General features: G+C 44.6%; 1 protein-coding gene across 2 annotated transcripts in view; it reads right to left on the reverse strand.

The window, feature by feature from the left end:
• The window catches only part of DGKD (diacylglycerol kinase delta), a 180296-nt gene extending 161876 nt beyond the window's left edge, over positions 1-18420 (reverse strand). For both annotated transcript variants that reach the window (XM_075340845.1, XM_075340844.1), the window contains exon 1: positions 18165-18420. In XM_075340845.1, coding sequence (XP_075196960.1) covers positions 18165-18290 — 126 coding nt within the window. In that variant the 5' untranslated portion in view covers positions 18291-18420. The remainder of the gene's footprint in view (positions 1-18164) is intronic.
• Between the last annotated feature and the right edge of the window lie 585 nt (positions 18421-19005).

Below are 19005 nucleotides of genomic sequence, written 5' to 3' on the forward strand. Positions count from 1 at the left end.
AGAAATCTAACCCCCTAGAGCCCCCAAAGCCCCCGGTACCGGAGAGTCCCCCCACCCCCACCCCTACCCCCACCGGACATCCAAAATGGCGCCGAAGCGCACAGAAAACTGCCGCCGGCGCCGGCTCTGCAGTCATTTCCCTCCGATCTGAAATGATCAAACATTTCAGATCGGAGGGAAATGTCCTCCCCCTGACCCCTCCTCCGGTCCACCGGAGCCCTCTGGTCACCGGAGCCCCCTCCGGTTCTCCAGAGCCACCACCCCCCTCCCCCCTCCGGAGCGTGGAAGATGGCGGCGCACAGCGCGCGGCCGCCTTCATTCTGCTCTTTCTGCCGCATGTGACATGTCACATGCGGCAGAAAGGTGTCCCCAGGTCCCACTAGGTCACCCCCCGTCACCCCCCCCCCCCCAAGCCCCCGGTTATACGTTACCTGTCTGCCGCTCCGGGCCCGCGATCGCCGCCTCCTTCTTCAATGCTGGCGGCGCATGCGCAGACAGCGGCTGTCAGCTGGATCCCTGCAAGCAGGGATCCTGCTGACGTCGCTGATGCACAGGCTCCACTGTGGACCGGGGGAGGGTGAGTGCAGTGATCTGCAGCCACACTCCTCACATGGAGAGGCTGCTGTTCCAGAAAATGGGGGGTACGTTCTGTGAGCGTGCCCCTCATATTCTGGAATGAGGTTACTGCAGGTCACTCTGCCCTAGGTTGGACCGGGGCAGTGTGAGTGCAGTATTCTCAGATTACTGCACCCACACTGCTCATGGAGAGCTTGCTCTTCCAGAAAATGGGGGATACGTTCCCTGAACGTGCCCCCCATATTCTAGAAGATCCAGAGTCGGCGTGGGACCTCCAAAATGGATTACAGCGACCGGAATTTCTTTATTTTCAATAAATTGGTAAAAGAGGAATGTTTCGGGGAGTGTTTTTTCAAATAAATTTTTTTTTTGTCTTTTTTTTTTCTATTACTGACTGGGTTAGTGATGTCGGGTATCTGTTCAGATGCCGTGACATCACTAACCCCAGGGCTTGATGCCAGGTGACATTACAGCTGGTATCAACCCCATATATTACCCCGTCTGCCACCGCACCAGGGCGCGGGATGAGCTGGGGCGAAGCGCCAGGATTGGCGCATCTAATGGATGCGCCACTTCTGGGGCGGCTGCGGCCTGCTATTTTTAGGCTGGGAAGAGTCCAATAACCATGGCTCTTCCCACCCTGAGAATACCAGACCCCAGCTGTCCGCTTCACCTTGGCTGGTGATCTAATTTGGGGGGGACCCCACGTTTTTGTTTTTTTTTAAAAAACGCCTGGGGAGCCCTCCAAATTGATCACCAGCCAAGGTGAAGCTGTCAGCTGTGGTTTGCAGGCTACAGCTGTCTGCTTTACCCTAGCTGGCTATCAAAAATAGGGGGGACCCCACGTCGTTTATTTTAATTATTAATTTTTTGGGGGGCTAAATACAAGGCTAGGCACCCTTTAGTGCCACATGAAAGGCACTAAAGGGCGCCAGCTTAGAATATGCAGGGGAATGGGACGTTATATTTGTTTGACATCTATCCATTCATCCATTGTAGCATTTTACGCTGTGTGCCCACAATCAGGGTTTGCAGCGTTTTGGGCGCAGAGTGTTTTCCCTGTGTCCATAATGCTGCGTTGTGCAGTAGAAGCACAGTGGAAGGATTTTTAGAAATCCCATGCCCAATGTGCTTCTTTTCTCCGCAGCATAAACCGACCTGTGGCGCAGCTTCCCGAGCCTCAGCATGTCAATTTATGCTGCGGAGATGAGTGTTCTCTGCAGGTAGCATAGAGCTCCACAGCGGCCTGAACCCAAATCGTGGGCTTGGGCAGCTGCGTTCTCCCGTGGACAACACTCACATCTCTGCAGGAGGCTGACACTGTGTACTAGATGCCGTGTCGCTGGATCATGGCCACAGAGCCTAACAGTGAGACATTTGTTGCTACAGCAACATTTTTGTGAAGTACCTGTGGATTCAAAATGCTTACTATACTCCTGAATAAAATCCAGTTTCCAAAATGGGGTCACTTGTGGGGGTTTTCTGATGTATAGGTACCCAAGGGGCCCTGCTAATGTGACATGGTGCGCGCAATTTATTTCAACTTTTCCAGAATTCAAATGGTGCTCCCTCCATTCCAAGCCCTCCCATTTATCCAAACAGAGGTTTTTGGCCACATGTGGGGTATCCCTGTGCTCATAAGACATAGGATAACAACCTGTGGGGTCCACGGTTTGTTGTTGTCTCTTGAAAAAGTGAGAAATTTGATGCTAAAGCAACAGTTTTGTGAAAAAAATGAAAATTTTCAATATGGCAACCTAAGCTTATCAAATTCTGTGAAGTACTCGTGGATTCAAACTGCTCACTATACACCTTGATAAAAGCCTTGAGGTGTCTTGTTTCCAGAATGAAGTCACTTGTGGGGGACCGCCACTGTTTAGGCACCTTAGGGGCTCTCCAAATGCAACCTGGCGTCCGCTATTGATTCCAGCCAATTTTGCAGTCAAATGGCACTCCTTCCCTTCCGAGCCCTGCCATGCGCCCAAACAGTTGATTTCCACCACATATAAGGTATCGCCAAACTCAGGAGAAATTGCACAATAAATGTTATGCTGAATTTTTTCCTTTTACTCTTGTAAAAAAAAAAGCTACCTGGTTGAAATAACAATTTTGTGGTAAAATTTTATTTTTTTTTTTTCATGGCTCAACGTTATAAAATTCTGTGAAGCACCTGAGGGTTCAGGGTACTCGCCAAACATCTAGATAAATTCCTTGAGGGGCCTAGTTTCCAAAATGGGGCCACTTGTGCGGGGTTTCTGCTGTTTAGGTACCTTAGGGGACCTCCAAATGCGACATGGTGCCCGCAATCTTTTTCAGCCAAATTTCCTTTCTAAAATTCAAATATTGCTCCTTTCGTTCCAAGCCCTCCCATTTGTCCAAACAAAGGTTTCAGACCACATGTGAGGTATCACCGCGCTCATAAAAAAGTGGTTAACAAACCTTGAGGTCAAATTTTTGGAATTACCTCTTGAAAAAGTGAGAAAATTGATGCTAAAGCAACATTTTTGAGAAAATTATTAAAATTTTCAATATGACAACGTAACGTTAACAAAATCTGTGAAGTACCTGTGGATCTAAAATGCTCACTATACCCCTAGATAGAAGCCTTGAGGGGTCTAGTTTCCAAAATGGTGTCACTTGTGAGGGATTTCTTCTGTTTAGGTACCTTAGCGGACCTGTAAATGCAACATGGTGCCCGCAATCTATTTCAGCCAAATTTGCTTTCCAAAATTCAAATATTGCTCCTTCTGTTCCGAGCCCTCCCATTTGTCCAAACAGAGGTTTCTGACCACATGTGGGGTATCGGCGCGCTCATAAGAAAGTGGGGAACAAGTTTTGAGGTCCATTTTGTTGTGTTATTTCTTCTAAAAGTGAATAAATTTGGGTTAGAGCAACATTTTTAGGTAAAATTTAATTTTTGCTTTTTTTCATTCCACATTGCTTTTGTTCATGTGAAGCACCTGAAGGGTTAATAAACTTCTTGAATGTGGTTTTGAGTACTTTGGGGGGTGCAGTTTTTAGAATGGTGTCACTTTTGGGTATTTTCTGTCATCTAGGCCTATTGAAGTCACTTCAAATGTGATGTGGTCCCTAAAAAACTGGTTTTGTAAATTTTGATGTAAAAATGAGAAATTGCTGATAAACTTTGAACCCCTCTAACTTCCTAACAAAAAAAAATTTTGTTTCCAAAATTGTGCTGATGTAAAGTAGACATGTGGGAAATGTTATTTATTAACTATTTTGTGTCACAGAAATCTCTGGTTTAACGGTATAAAAATTCAAAAGTTGAAAATTGCTAAATTTTCAAAATTTTTGCCAATATTCAATTTTTTTCATAAATAAACACAAAAAATATTGTCCTAAATTTGGTACTAACATGAAGTCCAATATGTGACGAAAAAACAATCTCAGAATCACCGGGATCCGTTGAAGCGTTCCAGAGTTATAACCTCATGAAGTGACACTGGTCAGAATTGCAAAATTTGGTCTGGTCATTAAGGTGAAAATTAGCTCCGTCACTAAAGGGTTAAAGTGGATTTGCAGCATTGTTCACCATTGACTTTAATAAAAACAAACCAAAACACAGTTTTCACATAGTGGTATGAAATATGTGTGATTGAAATCCATGTCTCTGTTGTAGGAGCGGCCAAAAGTACTTTACTGGTGCCATCGGGGCTTTCCTTTTCATCAAGAGATGGATTAAGTGCTAAGGTTGTGTTTACACGACGTGTTCTCCAATATATTTTTTTACTGCAATTTTCAGAAAACACTTGGAATTAGCCACATTTTTAGAAAATTTTGGAAATTAAAAAAAAACAAAAAAAAACCCACATTGACTATAGCCCTAAACAATGTGAATAAGTATATAATTGAAGACTATGGCCTGATTCATTACTGCCTTTGTGCCTGTTTTTGTGCTTTTTTGCCCCCAATTCATTATTCTATTTTCACCTTTTTTGAAGTCTATTTTATATGTTTGTCTGTTTTTTGTTTTCTGCTTTGTGGGGGGAGTTTAGTGATTTGCTTTCTGATATCACTGCTTGTGGATTATTTATGGATGGGACAAAGGGTGTTTTAAAGCAGCACTCTAGCAATTTTTTTTTATCCCTGCTGCAATTGTGCTTTTTATCTAAGTCTCCTGCCCCCATTCTTCGACATACCCTCCGGCGTCTTCACCTTTTACTGGCTCGCCGGTCCCACGGCGCTATCTTGCGACGGCGCCATCTTGTGACTGTAACTTCTTACTGGTAGATGTCAGAAGTTACGTCACAAGCTCCCAATGCATCTCTATGAGGCTCTCATAGACTTTTATTGAGTTGTGACCTCCAGTGCGCTCCATGAAACACTGGAGCTGCCGGCAGGTCACAAACTGCAAAAGACCAACTGGAGCTCAGCTGATAGAAGCCGAAGACGCCAGAAAGTGAGTATAATACAGGGGACCCAGATTAAATGTACAAGTCTAGCGAGGAAATAAAAAAAACAAACAAACACTGGAGTGTGCTTTAAGATATTCTGTCCTCACGGTGAGATCTGTCTGGTCAACATAAGCACAATTAGCATAATTTCCCTTAAGTATGATAAAAGTGGAGGTCAAAGACTAAAATCTTGATGACCTGGGGGAGATCAGCGCCTCTGCCGATCAGCTATTATTGCATCCTGCGACTGTTTGATCTGGGGAGCCAGACCGCTACAGCTCCGTTCACTCTGTAGTGGGCATTCTAAGGTACTGCAGCTCAGTTCCTACCGAAAAAAAGAACATGGCCCCCGATTCGACAAGACTGGTGGTTTTCATGCTGGCCTTGATGTGTTGGTGAGCTGGAGTCAAACACTCAGAGTCATTAAGAAGTACATGTCTCGTAATGAATCAGGTAAATAAATATATACAGCTGCACTCTGAAATGCTATAACATGCAAACACTTAACATAGGACTTTTGGAATGGCATTACTGCCATTGAAACCATCACTGACACATTATAAGCTATTGGGCTAGTCACAGGTTGTTTTTTTTTTTATTTACTATTGATCTACATTAAAAAAAAAAACAGATCTAAATGGGACATGTCTCTCATTGGCGGCACAAGCTCACCGCAGGGAAGTGGCACTGCAGTCACCCATACTGGAATGTAAGGCAACAGTGTCGTGAATGACTTGTAACCAGCGGGTAGACATCAACAAAACGGGAAACCTTTGGGACGGTGTGTGGCAGTATGGCGCAGGTCGCGAGATCACTACATCTATTATGGAAATATATTGGTGTGATTTCAGTGTCGCACAACACGTCGTTATGTAGCACTAGGCCCTAAGGGGCACTTTGCACACTACGACATTGCAAGCAGATGCTGCGATGCCGAGCGCGATAGTCCCCGCCCCCGTCGCACATGCGATATCCTGGTGATAGCTGCCGTAGCGAACATTATCGCTACGGCAGCTTCACATGCACTCACCTGCCCTGTGACGTCGCTCTGGCTGGCGAACCGCCTCCTTCCTAATGGGGCGGGTCGTGCGGCGTCATAGCGACGTCACACGGCAGATGGCCAATAGAAGCGGAGGGGTGGAGCTGAGCGGGACGTAAACATCCCGCCCACCTCCTTCCTTCCGCATAGCCGACCGGGACGCAGGTAGATGTTCCTCGCTCCTGCGGCTTCACACACAGCAATGTATGCTGCCGCAGGAGCGAGGAACAACATCGTAACATCGGGAAATGACCGACGCTACACCAATGATACGATTACGACGCTTTTGTGCTCGTTAATCGTATCAAAAATGCTTTACACACTACGATGTCGAGAGCGATGCCGGATGTGTGTCACTTTCGATTTGACCCCACCCACATCGCACCTGCGATGTTGTAGTGTGCGAAGTGCCCCTAAGACTTGTTGAGAAAGCCAGACTGTTCTCTGCGAGGTTCAGGACAGTCAGCACTACAGTCCTGTAAGATCATTCAGAGGGCAGAAATGCTTGTGCATATATACAGTTCAGGGGGCACGTCAGGCATTTCTCTAGCAAGAACATGGACTGGGTTTGCCATAATTTTCAGAATGATGATGGCCAATTTCTTAAAGGGAATCTGTCACCGGGTTTTTGCTACCTCATCTGAGAGCAGCATAATGTAGAGACAGATCCTGATTCCAGCGATGTGTCACTTACTAGGTTGCAGTTTTTATATGATCCCTCCTTTCTCTGCTGCAGATCTAGCAGTTCTCTGAATGCTGAGCTCTGTATAACCCCTTCAGCTTTTTGCCCAGTGTACACAGAAAAATGCCGATCAGTGGGGGGCGGGGTTATACAGAGCTCATGAATATGGTTGGACTGTAATAACAGGTTTACATGTCCTCTAGTGATAATCTCCTGCTGATAAAATGAGGATTTTATCAAAACTACCCAAAGCAGCTGATAAGAAACACAAAGCTAGAATCAAGGTGTCTTCCCCTACAGCAAGCTGCTATCAGATTAGTTAGCAAAAACCTGCAGACAGATTCCCTTTAATGACAAGCCATAAAAGTCTATGAAAAAAAGACTTTAGCATAAATTAATTCCTTAGGTGTTACACCCGGCACATAGTGCACATCTGATCCATATTAGGCTGAGTTCACATGTCCAGCAATCATAAGAACGAAGCCTATGGAAAACGGATCATCAACGGAACCGATAGCTATTTAGCTTCCATTTGAAACTAATCCAGTAATAAAACAATGGATCCTTTACAAATGAAGAAAATTGGATGGCTAAATAGCAATCAGGTAATGGATCTGTTTTGTTTTCCATAGACTCCAATGTTAAAAAAAGAGATCCTGCTGAAATCAGTTAAAAATGGATAAAAAAAAAAGTTGTGTCTGCACAACTTTTTTTTTTCCCAATGTATTGCTGCTGGATTTGTTCTAATGAATGATTACAGGACATGTGAGCTTAGCCTAAGGCCTCCTTCACACATCCGTGCAAAACGTTCATGTTTTGCACGGTCCGTGGTGAAGGTGTGTGCGCGTGCATGTTATGTTTGCTGTTGTGAATACATTTTCCAGTTTGGGGCTCCCTCTTGTGGTCAGTGCTGGCGGTGCAGTTGACTTGTGAAATGAGAGCCGCACACCTGTGGAGGACTGGCAATCAGGTCTTTCAGATTGGGCTATATAACCGAGTAGTTGTCTCCTGTTAGTTGCCGGTGCTCAATAGATATCCTGTGTGTTAAGGACATTCTGAAACCAGCCCTGCTCTCTACCAGACCTCCTCTCAGATAAGTTGGTCTTTGTACCTCTGCTTATTGTTTCCACTTTCTTGTTGTTTTTCTGCTTTGATACTAATGCTTGATTCCTATTTTGCCTGTGTGGAGTTCCTGGTGGAATTGGATCATTCCCAGCTGAGAGTGTCTGTATACTTAGCTCCATGATTCTGCAATGCATTGTGTTTTGTCATGCTTGGTATTAAATTCAGTCCCTCATCTATATTAGTGTTTTTGGATCCCAGTAACATCAGAGTACTGATATAGTGGGGGAGAGTCTGTGAGGGCTCAGGGTTTTTCCATATCAGGCGTGCTGAGATATTTTTAGTGTTTTTACGGCTACAGACAGTGCTCCTTCCTATCCTTTCCTATAAAGATAGTTTGGGCCTCATCTTTGCTGAATCTGTTTTCTAGCTTTGTATTGTGTTTTCCTATATCACCGTAGTCTTTACATGTGGGGGGCTCTCTATATCTTTGGGGATTGCTCCTAGGCAGATTAGCTTTTCTTATATTTTTATCTGTAAGAATATTTAGTTCTCCGGCTGTGTCGATACGACTAGGTCATCGTAGGCTCGTCCCATGGCTACTTCTAGTTGTGTCAGGATTAGGTCTGCAGTCCGTTAAGGTTCCAGCCACTCTGGTTACATTTTTTTGATCCTCCTTGGTCCCTGAATCATAACAGTTTGCTGTCCCTGTGCTATCTGTGTGATATCCGGATAGCACCCGGACAGCATGAGCTGGTATACTTACCTGGCTCCGGCGGTGCTGTTACTTCTGGGTCTGTGATCCGTGTAGTAAATATTCAAGAGCATAATGAGCGGGCTCGGAATCAACAGCAGAGGTAGAGACAGCAGCACCGGAGACAGGCAAGTATAAAAATTCTTATTTTTATGTGACCTGTGTTTTCTCTGGTATGTGTCACATTGATGTCACACAGATCACATCAGTGTGTGGTCCGTGTGACAACCGTGCTGCTGGACATGTCACCATATGGAAAACATGGACACGCATGTGCTCCACACAGCTACACTGTCCTTGTGAAAACACGGTCGTGGGCGTAGACACATTGATTTTAATGGGTTTACGTGTGTCCGTGTCTCCGGTGTGAAAATGGACGTCAGACGTACGAGAGACACGGATGTGTGAAGGAGGCCTTAATCTGTATCAGTAAGTGTAAGAAGGCAGTGAATCTCTCCAGATTCTGCAGGCAATACATATGCACTTTATTTCAGTAGCAGAGTTATTCGTTTATTTTTACCAAAATCTTACCCACATGCTGTGAATCGACCTGCAGCACATCAATTCATGCTGTGGCTACTCATTGCACATGGTGAAATCGGGAGAAAATTGTCCGCATTTTTGCACCGAAATCTGCATGATATGTCCTGTGTGTACAAACTCCAACAGTCCTTTTACTGGGGCAGGTAAAGAGCGCTAATCAGCACTGCTCACATGGGGAAATCATCGGCCGGTACTTCACATATACACTTATATAGGAGGGATGCTGCAACCAACAATCATTGTTAGGCACCCGTAAAATATGTGATCAGCAAATGATGGCTGGCATGGCTACACATAGGCTTGCTTCTGCTGATAACCAACCCCTCGTGTCGTTATATGACCACGGAGCCTGTGACTTGTAATATACTTATATATAAGTATATACGGCACGGTGGCTCAGTGGTTAGCACTGCAGCCTTGCAGCGCTGGGGTCCTGGGTTCAAGTCCCACCAAGGACACTATCTGAAAGGCGTTTGTATGTTCTCCCCGTGTTTGCGTGGTTTTCCTCCGGGATCTCCGGTTTCCTCCCACACTCCAAAAACATACTGATAGGGAACCTAGATTGTGAGCCCCAATGGGGACAGAGTTACCATTGTATGTAAAGCGCTGTTGAATTAACAGCACTATATAAATGAATAAATATTATATTATATTATTTACAGTAGGGGGAATATTATCCTATATATTTGGGAATGTTGCATTTCCCTGACATTATATAAGTAGCATAACCCCGTCTTATTCAGAAGTATAGTATATGAATAGCACAGAATACAGACTGCGCTCGTCCATCTGTGCAGTAAATTAATTAATCCTGCATTTCGATCTGGAGTGACTGATGAGGAGTGTCACCGTACAAACACCTAATCTACAAAATTACCTAATAAGTATAAGACGTGGAAGGTGACCAATAATTAGAACAAGTCAGTGACAATGGGTATTGTGAGCGCAGAACAGTCCATTATTTGCTGCAATCATTAAAAGGTGTAATCAATAATAATATGATCTAATACATTATACAGTCATGGTCGGAAGTGCTGGCCCCTTTGAAATTGTTCCAGAAAATTAAGTATTTATTCCAGAAAATTATTACAATCACACGTTTTGTTATACACGTTTATTTCCTTTGTGTGCATGGGAACACCACAAAAAAAAAAAAAAAAAAAGGAAAATTGGACATAAATTCATACAAAACCCTAAAAATGGAACAGACAATATTAATAAAATTGTGGGTAAACAGTTTTGTTCCAAGCATGTGATGCTCGTTCAAAGTTACCTGTGGCAAGTAACAGGTGTGGGCAATATAAAAATCCCACCTGAAACCAGATAAAAAGGGGAGAAGTTGACTCATTGTGTGCCTGTGTGCATGGAGCACAGAAAGAGAAGAGAACTGTCTGAGAACTTGAGAGCCAACATTGTTGAAAAAATATCGACAATCTCCAGCGATGTTGACGTTCCTTTGTCCACGGTGTGCAACATAATAAAAAAAAAATTACAATCCATGACACTGTAACTAATCTCCCTGGACGTGAACGGCAGAGAATAATTGATGAGAGATTGCAATGCAGGATAGTCTGGAAAGTGGAAAAGCAGCCCCAATCAAGTTTCATAGAAAGTCAGCGCAAACTATCCATCAACATTTTTATGAAATAAAATGCTAAGGCAGTTGACCCAGGAGCACCCCACTGCTGACACAGAGACATAAAAAAAGTTATACTGCAGTTTGACAAAATATACATGAGTAAGTAAAAATCCTTCTGGGAATGCGTCTTGTGGACAAATGAGACCAAGAGAAAGCTTTTAGTAAAGCACATCATTCTACTGTTTACCGAAAACGGAATGAGGCCTACAAAGAAAATAACAGTACCTACAGTTAAATATGGAGGAGGTTCAAAGATGTTTTGGGGTTGTTTAGCTGCCGCTGGCATTGGGGGTCTTGACTATTTAATGAAATCTGAAGATTACCATAGGATTTTCAGTCACAATGTAGTGCCCAGTGTCAAAAATCTGGGTTTGTGTTCTACATCATGGGCCTTCCAGCAGGACAATGACCCCAAACATAGTTCAAGAAGCAATATTGCGAACTTCAGCTCTCCACTCTTGTAAACCCCTGCTATTCGGAGCTCAGGTATTGGCTCTGCCAAAGCCTGGATAAACAACTAATAAAGAGGGGAAAAATTAGATGAAACTGGAGTTTACCCCCGTAGATGTGGGCTGTACTGTAACATTTTTTTACTAATCATCTATTGTTCTGTTTTTTAAATTACTCAATTAAAGAAGAACCTGCTTGTGGAGCTGGATTTTCTCTTTTATTAGGCCGGTTTCAAAACATCCGGCATTTCGCCGGATCCGGCACGCATGCAGTACAGTACATTCATTTACAGTGGAAGCGAGACACCATGCAGTTGTGAGCTTCATGCCCAACCGCATTTGTCCGCATGGTGTCGCGCTTCCACTGTAAATGAATGTACTGTACGGCATGCGTGCCGGATACGGCGAAATGCCGGATATGTGAAACCGGCCTTACATACTTCAAGAAGACCCCAGAAATGGATGGAAACAAAGTGCTGGAGAGTTCTGAAGTGTCCAGCAATGAGTCCACATCTAAATCCCATTGAACACCTGTGGAGAGATCTTAAAATTGCTGTTAGGAGAAGACGCCTGCACATATGAGACCTGGAGAAGTTTGCAAAAGAGTCCAAAATTCCAGGTGAGAGGTGAAAGAAGCTTGTTCATGGCTATAGGATGCGATTGATTGCAGTTATTTATTCCAAAGGGTGAGCAACCAAATATTAAGCTGAAGGGGTCATCAATTTTGTTCAGCCCAATTTTGAAGTTTTACGTGAGATTATGTCCAATTTGACTTTCTTTACAGTTTTTTGTTTGTTTTTTTTTGTTGCTTGTTTTTTTTTGTTGCTCCAATACATACAAAGGAAATAAACGTGTATAACAAAACATGTCTAATTGCAATCATTCTCTGGGAGAAATACATCTTTTCCTGGAACAATTTCAAGGGTGCCAACACTTTCGGCCGTGACCGTCTGCGATCATGCAAGAGCTAATTTTGCAGGGTGAGCCTTCATCCGGCTGTGCTATGCCTGTAGTATAAAAGGGAGTTTTCACACAAGCCAAATCTGGACCCACAGCAGTGGCCAAAACTGAAATTGTGTTGCAGATGTGAATTACAGGACTGAAGATTCACAGGACCCCATTCAATAGTGCTTATTTATTGTGTGGCTAATCCATTGTTTTTTGTGTGCAGAAGTGGAAATTAGTGACATGAGGCTTATCCTTACTGATAGTTTTGGTTTTTTTTATGTGTAGGCCAGGTTTATCTGATCTAATACTTGAGATGCCAGGGGTGAGAAGGTAAGAAAAGGCTGCTGACACTGGTGTTCACCCTGTCTATCTAATCTAATACTGGAGATACCAGAGGTGAGGAGGTAAGAAGAGGCTGCTCACACTGTTGTCCATCTGATCTACTACAAGAGATTCAAGAGGTAAGAAGAAGCTGCTCAGACTGCTGTCCACCCTGCCTATCTAATCTAATACTGGACATACCAGAGGTGCTGAGGTAAGAAGAGGCTGCTCAGACTGCAGTCCACACCGCCTTCTTAACTGCCGAGCAGCTGCTGCGACCTGTACATAAGCTACATCATGTACTGTTATACAGGTCACAGCAGCAGTGAGTCATACTGCATATGCGCACCTGATATCTTTTTTTTTCTTTTCCCCAAGGTCCTCTTTAACCCCATAAGGACTAAGGAACTTTGCATTTTGTTTTTTTTTTTCTTCATCAACATAGCCAAATAGGAGCTTGTTTTTTGCTGGATGAGCTGTAGTTTTATATTACACCATTCATTTCACCCTAGAGTGTACCAGAAAAAAAGCAAAAAACACAATTCTGATTTTTTTTTTTAGGGGGGGAGGGGGGGATCTCTTTTTAAGACTTTCCTGGTTTGGTACAAATTGCCTGGTATCAAGATTCTTCAGGTCAATACGATTAATGAGATGCCAAACATGTTTTTTTTTATTATTTACAGCACCACTTCAACATTGTTTTGGGTTTTTTTTTTTCAGTGCTGGCGTGGCACTTTAATTGTAACCTCCCTGTCATACTTACTCACCAGTGGCTTCATCATTTTTTGCAGCCACTCCAGTCCCGTGTCGCCATCTTGTGCCTATAACTTTTGATTGGCATCAGAATTTAAAGTAACAAGTGCTCAATGCATCTCTATGAAAGCCAGAGCGAGGCTCTCATAGACTTGTATTGACTTAGATTTAAAGCAGCACTCCAGCGCTGAAATGAAATAAAATGCTGAAGTGGAGATTTAAGTAGCAAAATAGAGATTTATAAAGTGAAACTTTTTTTTTTTGCTTGTGTTCCCATGATCCAAGCCCGGCTGTCATATTTTTATTGTTTGCTCGATGGAGCGGTGTGAGGGTTTGCTATTTGCTCTCTGAGCTGACCGTTTTATTGATCCTATTTTTAGCTAGATAGGAGGTTTTGATTGGCTCATTTTTTTTACGGCGATAAAAAAATAAAGTAATTCTGGCGTTTAGATTTTCCTTCTTTATGATGTTTACTGATCGGGTTTAATTAATTTAATATTTGGATAGATCAGACTTTTATACAAGCAGTGATAGCAAGCATATTTCCTTTTTTTTTTTTTCAATATCTACTTTTAAATGGTGGAAATGAGGCAAATTTTAATTTAGGGTTTTAGGAAAAAAAATATTTTTTAAAACTTTCTTTTACTTTATTGTTTAGTTCCTTTAGGGAACTTGGACCTGGGATTATCCAGTAGCCTACACTATATACTGTAAGTGAAAAATCACACTTTCCTATGAATGCCAGCCACAGGCTGGTCTTTATAGGAGCACCATCATGGCTGGCCCAAAAATCTCTAACAGACCCCCGGCTCCTATAGCAACCTATAGGTGCCTCGCGATTGTATAGTGCGGAGTGGGGATGGATGCTTAGAACGGCGCCATCCTCATGTCCGCGCACTGTAAGTGCTGCTGTCAGTGACGGACAGTGGCAAAGCGCAGCTCCCTCTGAGGCTGTTAAGAGGCAGATGATGGATGAATTACACAGCCATCATCTGCCAGGAATTAGGCAAGCTCAGCTCCTGAGCCCAATCAATAAACCCGGGCAAAGTACCCATGTGGTGCTCATCGCCACGGGGTTGGCCAGCTAAAATTAATATCTTCACATTTGGTTGATATAAAATACAAGCATCTTACTAATATACCCGAATTAAGAAAAGTGCCCTGACCTCAAGATTTCAGCTCCAGCCTATGGACCTGACAGTTCCACTTCCAAGCTTGGGTTGGACCAGGACTGATGTGTATGAACGCGGCTGGTTGACTGGATCATTTCTAGCCAAGCCTATTAAAAATAGGCAAATGAGCCTGTGTAACACATAATTCCAGTGAATAAGTAAATTATACAGATTATCGGAGGATATTTTTCTAGATGAATAATCCCTTAAAAGGCTAGAATTGCAGTGCACACTGCATCTAAGGCTGCTTTCACGCCTCCGGTTTTAGCAGAGCCGGCTCTAAAACCTATGCAACTGATGCGGCGACAAAACCGTATCCTTTGCATACGTTTTTTGATATGCGGCCCGTCCGGTTTTTGCCGCTTGCGGCACGCTACCGAGCATGCGCAGTGGAAAAAACCGCATGAGGCGTCCCTAGGCATGCATTGCAAATCGCGCCGCATCGGCCGGATGCGGTTTTTTTTTGCCGGATAAAAAAACGAACCAGGCAGCGTTCCATCCGGCCGCCGCATGGGCTAAATCTGCCGCATGCGGCAAAAACCGGACCGAGTGCAAGACCATGCGGCACAATCCGGCACTAATTATTAAAGTCTATGCAAAAAAACCTGCAACCGGCGGCAAAAAAACCGGTTGCGGTTTTTCTGCAAAGCGCTGGATTGTGCCGCACAGGAAAAAACGGAGGTGTGAAAGCAGCCTAAGCATTCTGTACAGTGCCGCACTGAGTGACCCTGACACCGACACAGTGTGACATCAGTCAAGTGACAGCTCCCAGACAAATCGAGGGACCAAAAACGTTTTTAGTCATTTGTCTGCAAACCGCAGTTCTGCAATTATTTTAGAGATATGATTTTACTGTACAAAAAAACAAAAACTGCCAAATCACAGAGAGGCAGCAAAGACTTTGTATGTTCTCCCTGTGTTTGCGTGGGTTTCCTCCGGGTACTCCGGTTTCCTCCCACACTCCAGACATACTGATAGGGAATTTAGACTGTGAGCCCCAATGGGGACAGTGTCCCTGATGAATGTAAAGCGCTGCGGAATATGTTAGCGCTATATAAAAATAAAGATTTATTTTTTTATGGTAGGTTAACCGCACGTGGTTGTGACCAGCCACAAAAAATCCCAGAACATGTGGAATGACAGGCTACAATGCAAACTACTGGAAAGCATTATCTGCATGATCTCTTAGTCACCATGTTGTCCTAGGCTTAGGCTATTAATGCATCAGCCATGAAAAATAAGGGGCAGGTTTAGCTTGAATTGAGCCAGTCTACCCGCCTGTTTTAACAATCAGTGGTCACATCCTGGGCTAAGGCCGCACAGAAACTTTGAGTAGTGATGAGGGAGCACTGCCATGCTCAGATCTCATAAAGAGTAGTTAATGCTCAGATGGGCACTACCATGCTCAGGTCTCGTTAAGAGCAGTCGGATGTTCGGATAGGTGCAACTCGTGTACTGAGTATAATGGAAGTTAATGGGGAACGTGAGCATTTTTCTGGCAGATTTCTTGGAAAAATGCTCAAGTTTCCCATCGACTTCCATTATACTCAGGCACTTGAGTCGCCCCCATCTGAACATCCGACTGCTCTTAACGAGACCCGAGCATGGTAGTGCCCATTGGAGCCTTTATGAGACCCGAGCATGGTAGTGCTCATCTGTGCATTTACAAGACCCGAGCATGGTAGTGCCCATCTGAGCATTAACTGTTCATTACGAGACCCGAGCATGGTAGTGCCCATCTGTGAATTTACGAGACCCGAGCATGGTAGTGCCCATCTGTGTATTTACGAGACCCGAGCATGGTAGTGCTCATCTGTTTATTTACGAGACCCGAGCATGGTAGTGCCCATCTGAGCATTAACTGTTCCATGCTCGGGTCTCGTAACGAACAGTTAATGCTCAGATGGGCACTACCATGCTCGGGTCTCGTAAATACACAGATGGGCACTACCATGCTCGGGTCTCGTAAATTCACAGATGGGCACTACCATGCTCAGGTCTCGTAAATACACAGATGGGCACTACCATGCTCGGGTCTCGTAAATTCACAGATGGGCACTACCATGCTCGGGTCTCGTAATGAACAGTTAATGCTCAGATGGGCACTACCATGCTCGGGTCTCGTAACAAAGTGCCCATCTGAGCATTAACTGCTCGTTACAAGACCAAAGCATGGTAGTGCTCGCTCATCACAAGTTGTGAAACCAAACATTACTCTGTGCCACTTCTACATAGCAGCATAATAAAAGTAAAAGGAGATGCATCGTGACCTGCAAAGTGTCGCAATCAGTAAAAAAAAAAAATAATCCAACTTTAACTGAAGTCTATGGCAGCTCAGTCCCATTAGAGGCAGAAAATCCAACAAATCTGGATGCATTTACCTATTGGTCTCGATAGGTCGCAGGTCACAATGTGACACCGTAAGACGCCATTGGATGCGATGTAGCATTGCAGCCCTGCGGTCTCAATGTCTCGCCCTCATCTAATATGTTCAATTTTCCGCCACCGATTGTCACTGAGTGCTCATGGAGTTTCAATGCAAAAGCCGCATCCAACAATTTGTCTGCGATTTGGATGTTTTGGGTATTTTTTTAGAGCAAAATAAGAGCTATAAAATAGTTGCATGACGGCCAGTAGATAAGTCGTGTGAGTGTATTTGTGGCGTCTTGTCTGAGATGTGCTGGTGGCAGGTCACGGTGTAGCCACAGTCCAGGGATGGGATCGAGGCGGCCCCAGATCCGTACGTCTGATGAAGGTCTGTGTTATAAGGTCGCAGGTAACATATGTATTATTTTGGATTGCTAAAATAAAAAAAAAAGCCTTTCCCCCTCCCCATTTGTGGTGCCATGCTCTTTTTACATTGGACTATGGTTCTGGAGCTGGAGGACTCTGATTCTTTGTGAGTGCCTAGGTGTGTGGATGTCATAGATGCGGCCACGTGTAAATCGCACATCTCTATAGTGGACGGTGCAGAAAAACGTGCAGCGTATGTGCTGCCGCCTATAATATGCCCACAGATGACGGGGAACACCACGCCAGAGTGACCCTTCTGACGCGTCCCGTCCTCGCTCTCTGAGCGCACACATGCAGCAATGGTCACATATTTTCCATTCATTTATTTCATAAAAAAAATAAAAATATAAAAAGAGTGAATGTCCCATGTGAGCACAACCTGCTATGGACACTCTGCATTGAAATGAATGGGAGCCCAGGAATGGAAAACAGTGCTACCGACCTGGTGACCAAACAGCACAGACTCGGATGGGTCATTACAGGATCCCAGGTGTATGGATCCATTGTGATTCTCACATAGGAATATTTGGTCTCGTAAACCTTATTCACTGCTGACGTGTAAAGACAAACGACATATCGTGGGTATCATGAGCTCAGCCTAACAGTGAACTAGGAGGCTCAGGATGAACAGTGCTGCGGAATACGCTACATGTGGCTGTCATCGGTCGCAGATCTCCTGAACACGCAGCCACAGCAGACGACAGCGCTATCAAATAGACCACATTAATGATTGCTGTCCAAGGACCAGGTCTAGAAATGGTTAATTCTGAAGATCAGTTGTCTATGGCCACAGAGGGCACACAGCTGTCACTGGCAGGATCTGACTGCCACCTGTGCCACTACAACTCCCAGGATGCCAGGCTGCGTGCATCTGTCAGAGCATGCTGGGAGTTGTAGTCCTAGCCCGGCTGGGCAGCAGTGGCCTCCCCGCCCGCAGCTCTCCATGGCCTCTGTGCTGCCCGTGTCCCCTGATGTCTGCAGCCAGTCACTGCTGTCTGTCCCAGCCGCCGCCTCTCACCTTCCTCCTGATCTGGCCCGATGTAGACACTTTCCGGCGCAGTTTCTGTGGCTCGGGCTCCGGTTCGCTATCCGAGGAATCCTCTGCAGGGACATCGGCAGCCGTCGCAGCCAGGGAGGCCGCCATCACTACCAAATGCCGGGGACATGGACACAGGGCCAGCTCCAGGGGACCGGGATCACGATGGGAAGCAGCGACATCTGGCGGCAGCTGCAGCTCCGCACCAGCGCCACCTGCCGGTCACTCAGTGTCAGCAGGAAAGAAAGAATCAACGCTCCCATGATGCCCTGGGCGGCTGTGGGTATCTTCCCTGTCCAGCCGCATCTCTGTACTTTATAAATAAAGTTTATTGAAGCGAGCGCTGTGTATGTCTGTAATATACAGGTGACCCGCAGCAAATGTATAGTGAAAGTACTGGAAGCTGTGCCTATGCGCATGCGTGGAGGGCAGCAATACAGAAGTCGCTTATGCCTTAGCACTGGGGCATTTATGGAAGGTAAATGCTTCAGAGCAGCACTCAGCCCCTGGGGAAACTGACCAGGCGGCCCCTAATGTACAAAGCTGCAGCACCACAGAATGGACAAGTAAAGAAGTCTGTTAACCCCTTACTAACTCAGCATATTTTCATTTCTGCTAAGTCTTACTTATTTTTCTCCCAAGAGACAGAACATTATTTTTTCTTTAGATTGCGGAACAAGCTGTTTTACCAAATAATTACAGTGTTGTTGAAAAATGGAGAAATCTTCCAAGTGCAGAGAAATGGTAAAAATATATATAATCTTACCGGATTAGGATTACTGCAAGACGCAGAAAATAACAATAGCAGAAATAAAGAAATATT

Source organism: Anomaloglossus baeobatrachus, chromosome 3 (genome assembly GCF_048569485.1).
Source record: "Anomaloglossus baeobatrachus isolate aAnoBae1 chromosome 3, aAnoBae1.hap1, whole genome shotgun sequence".
Classification (NCBI taxonomy): domain Eukaryota; kingdom Metazoa; phylum Chordata; class Amphibia; order Anura; family Aromobatidae; genus Anomaloglossus; species Anomaloglossus baeobatrachus.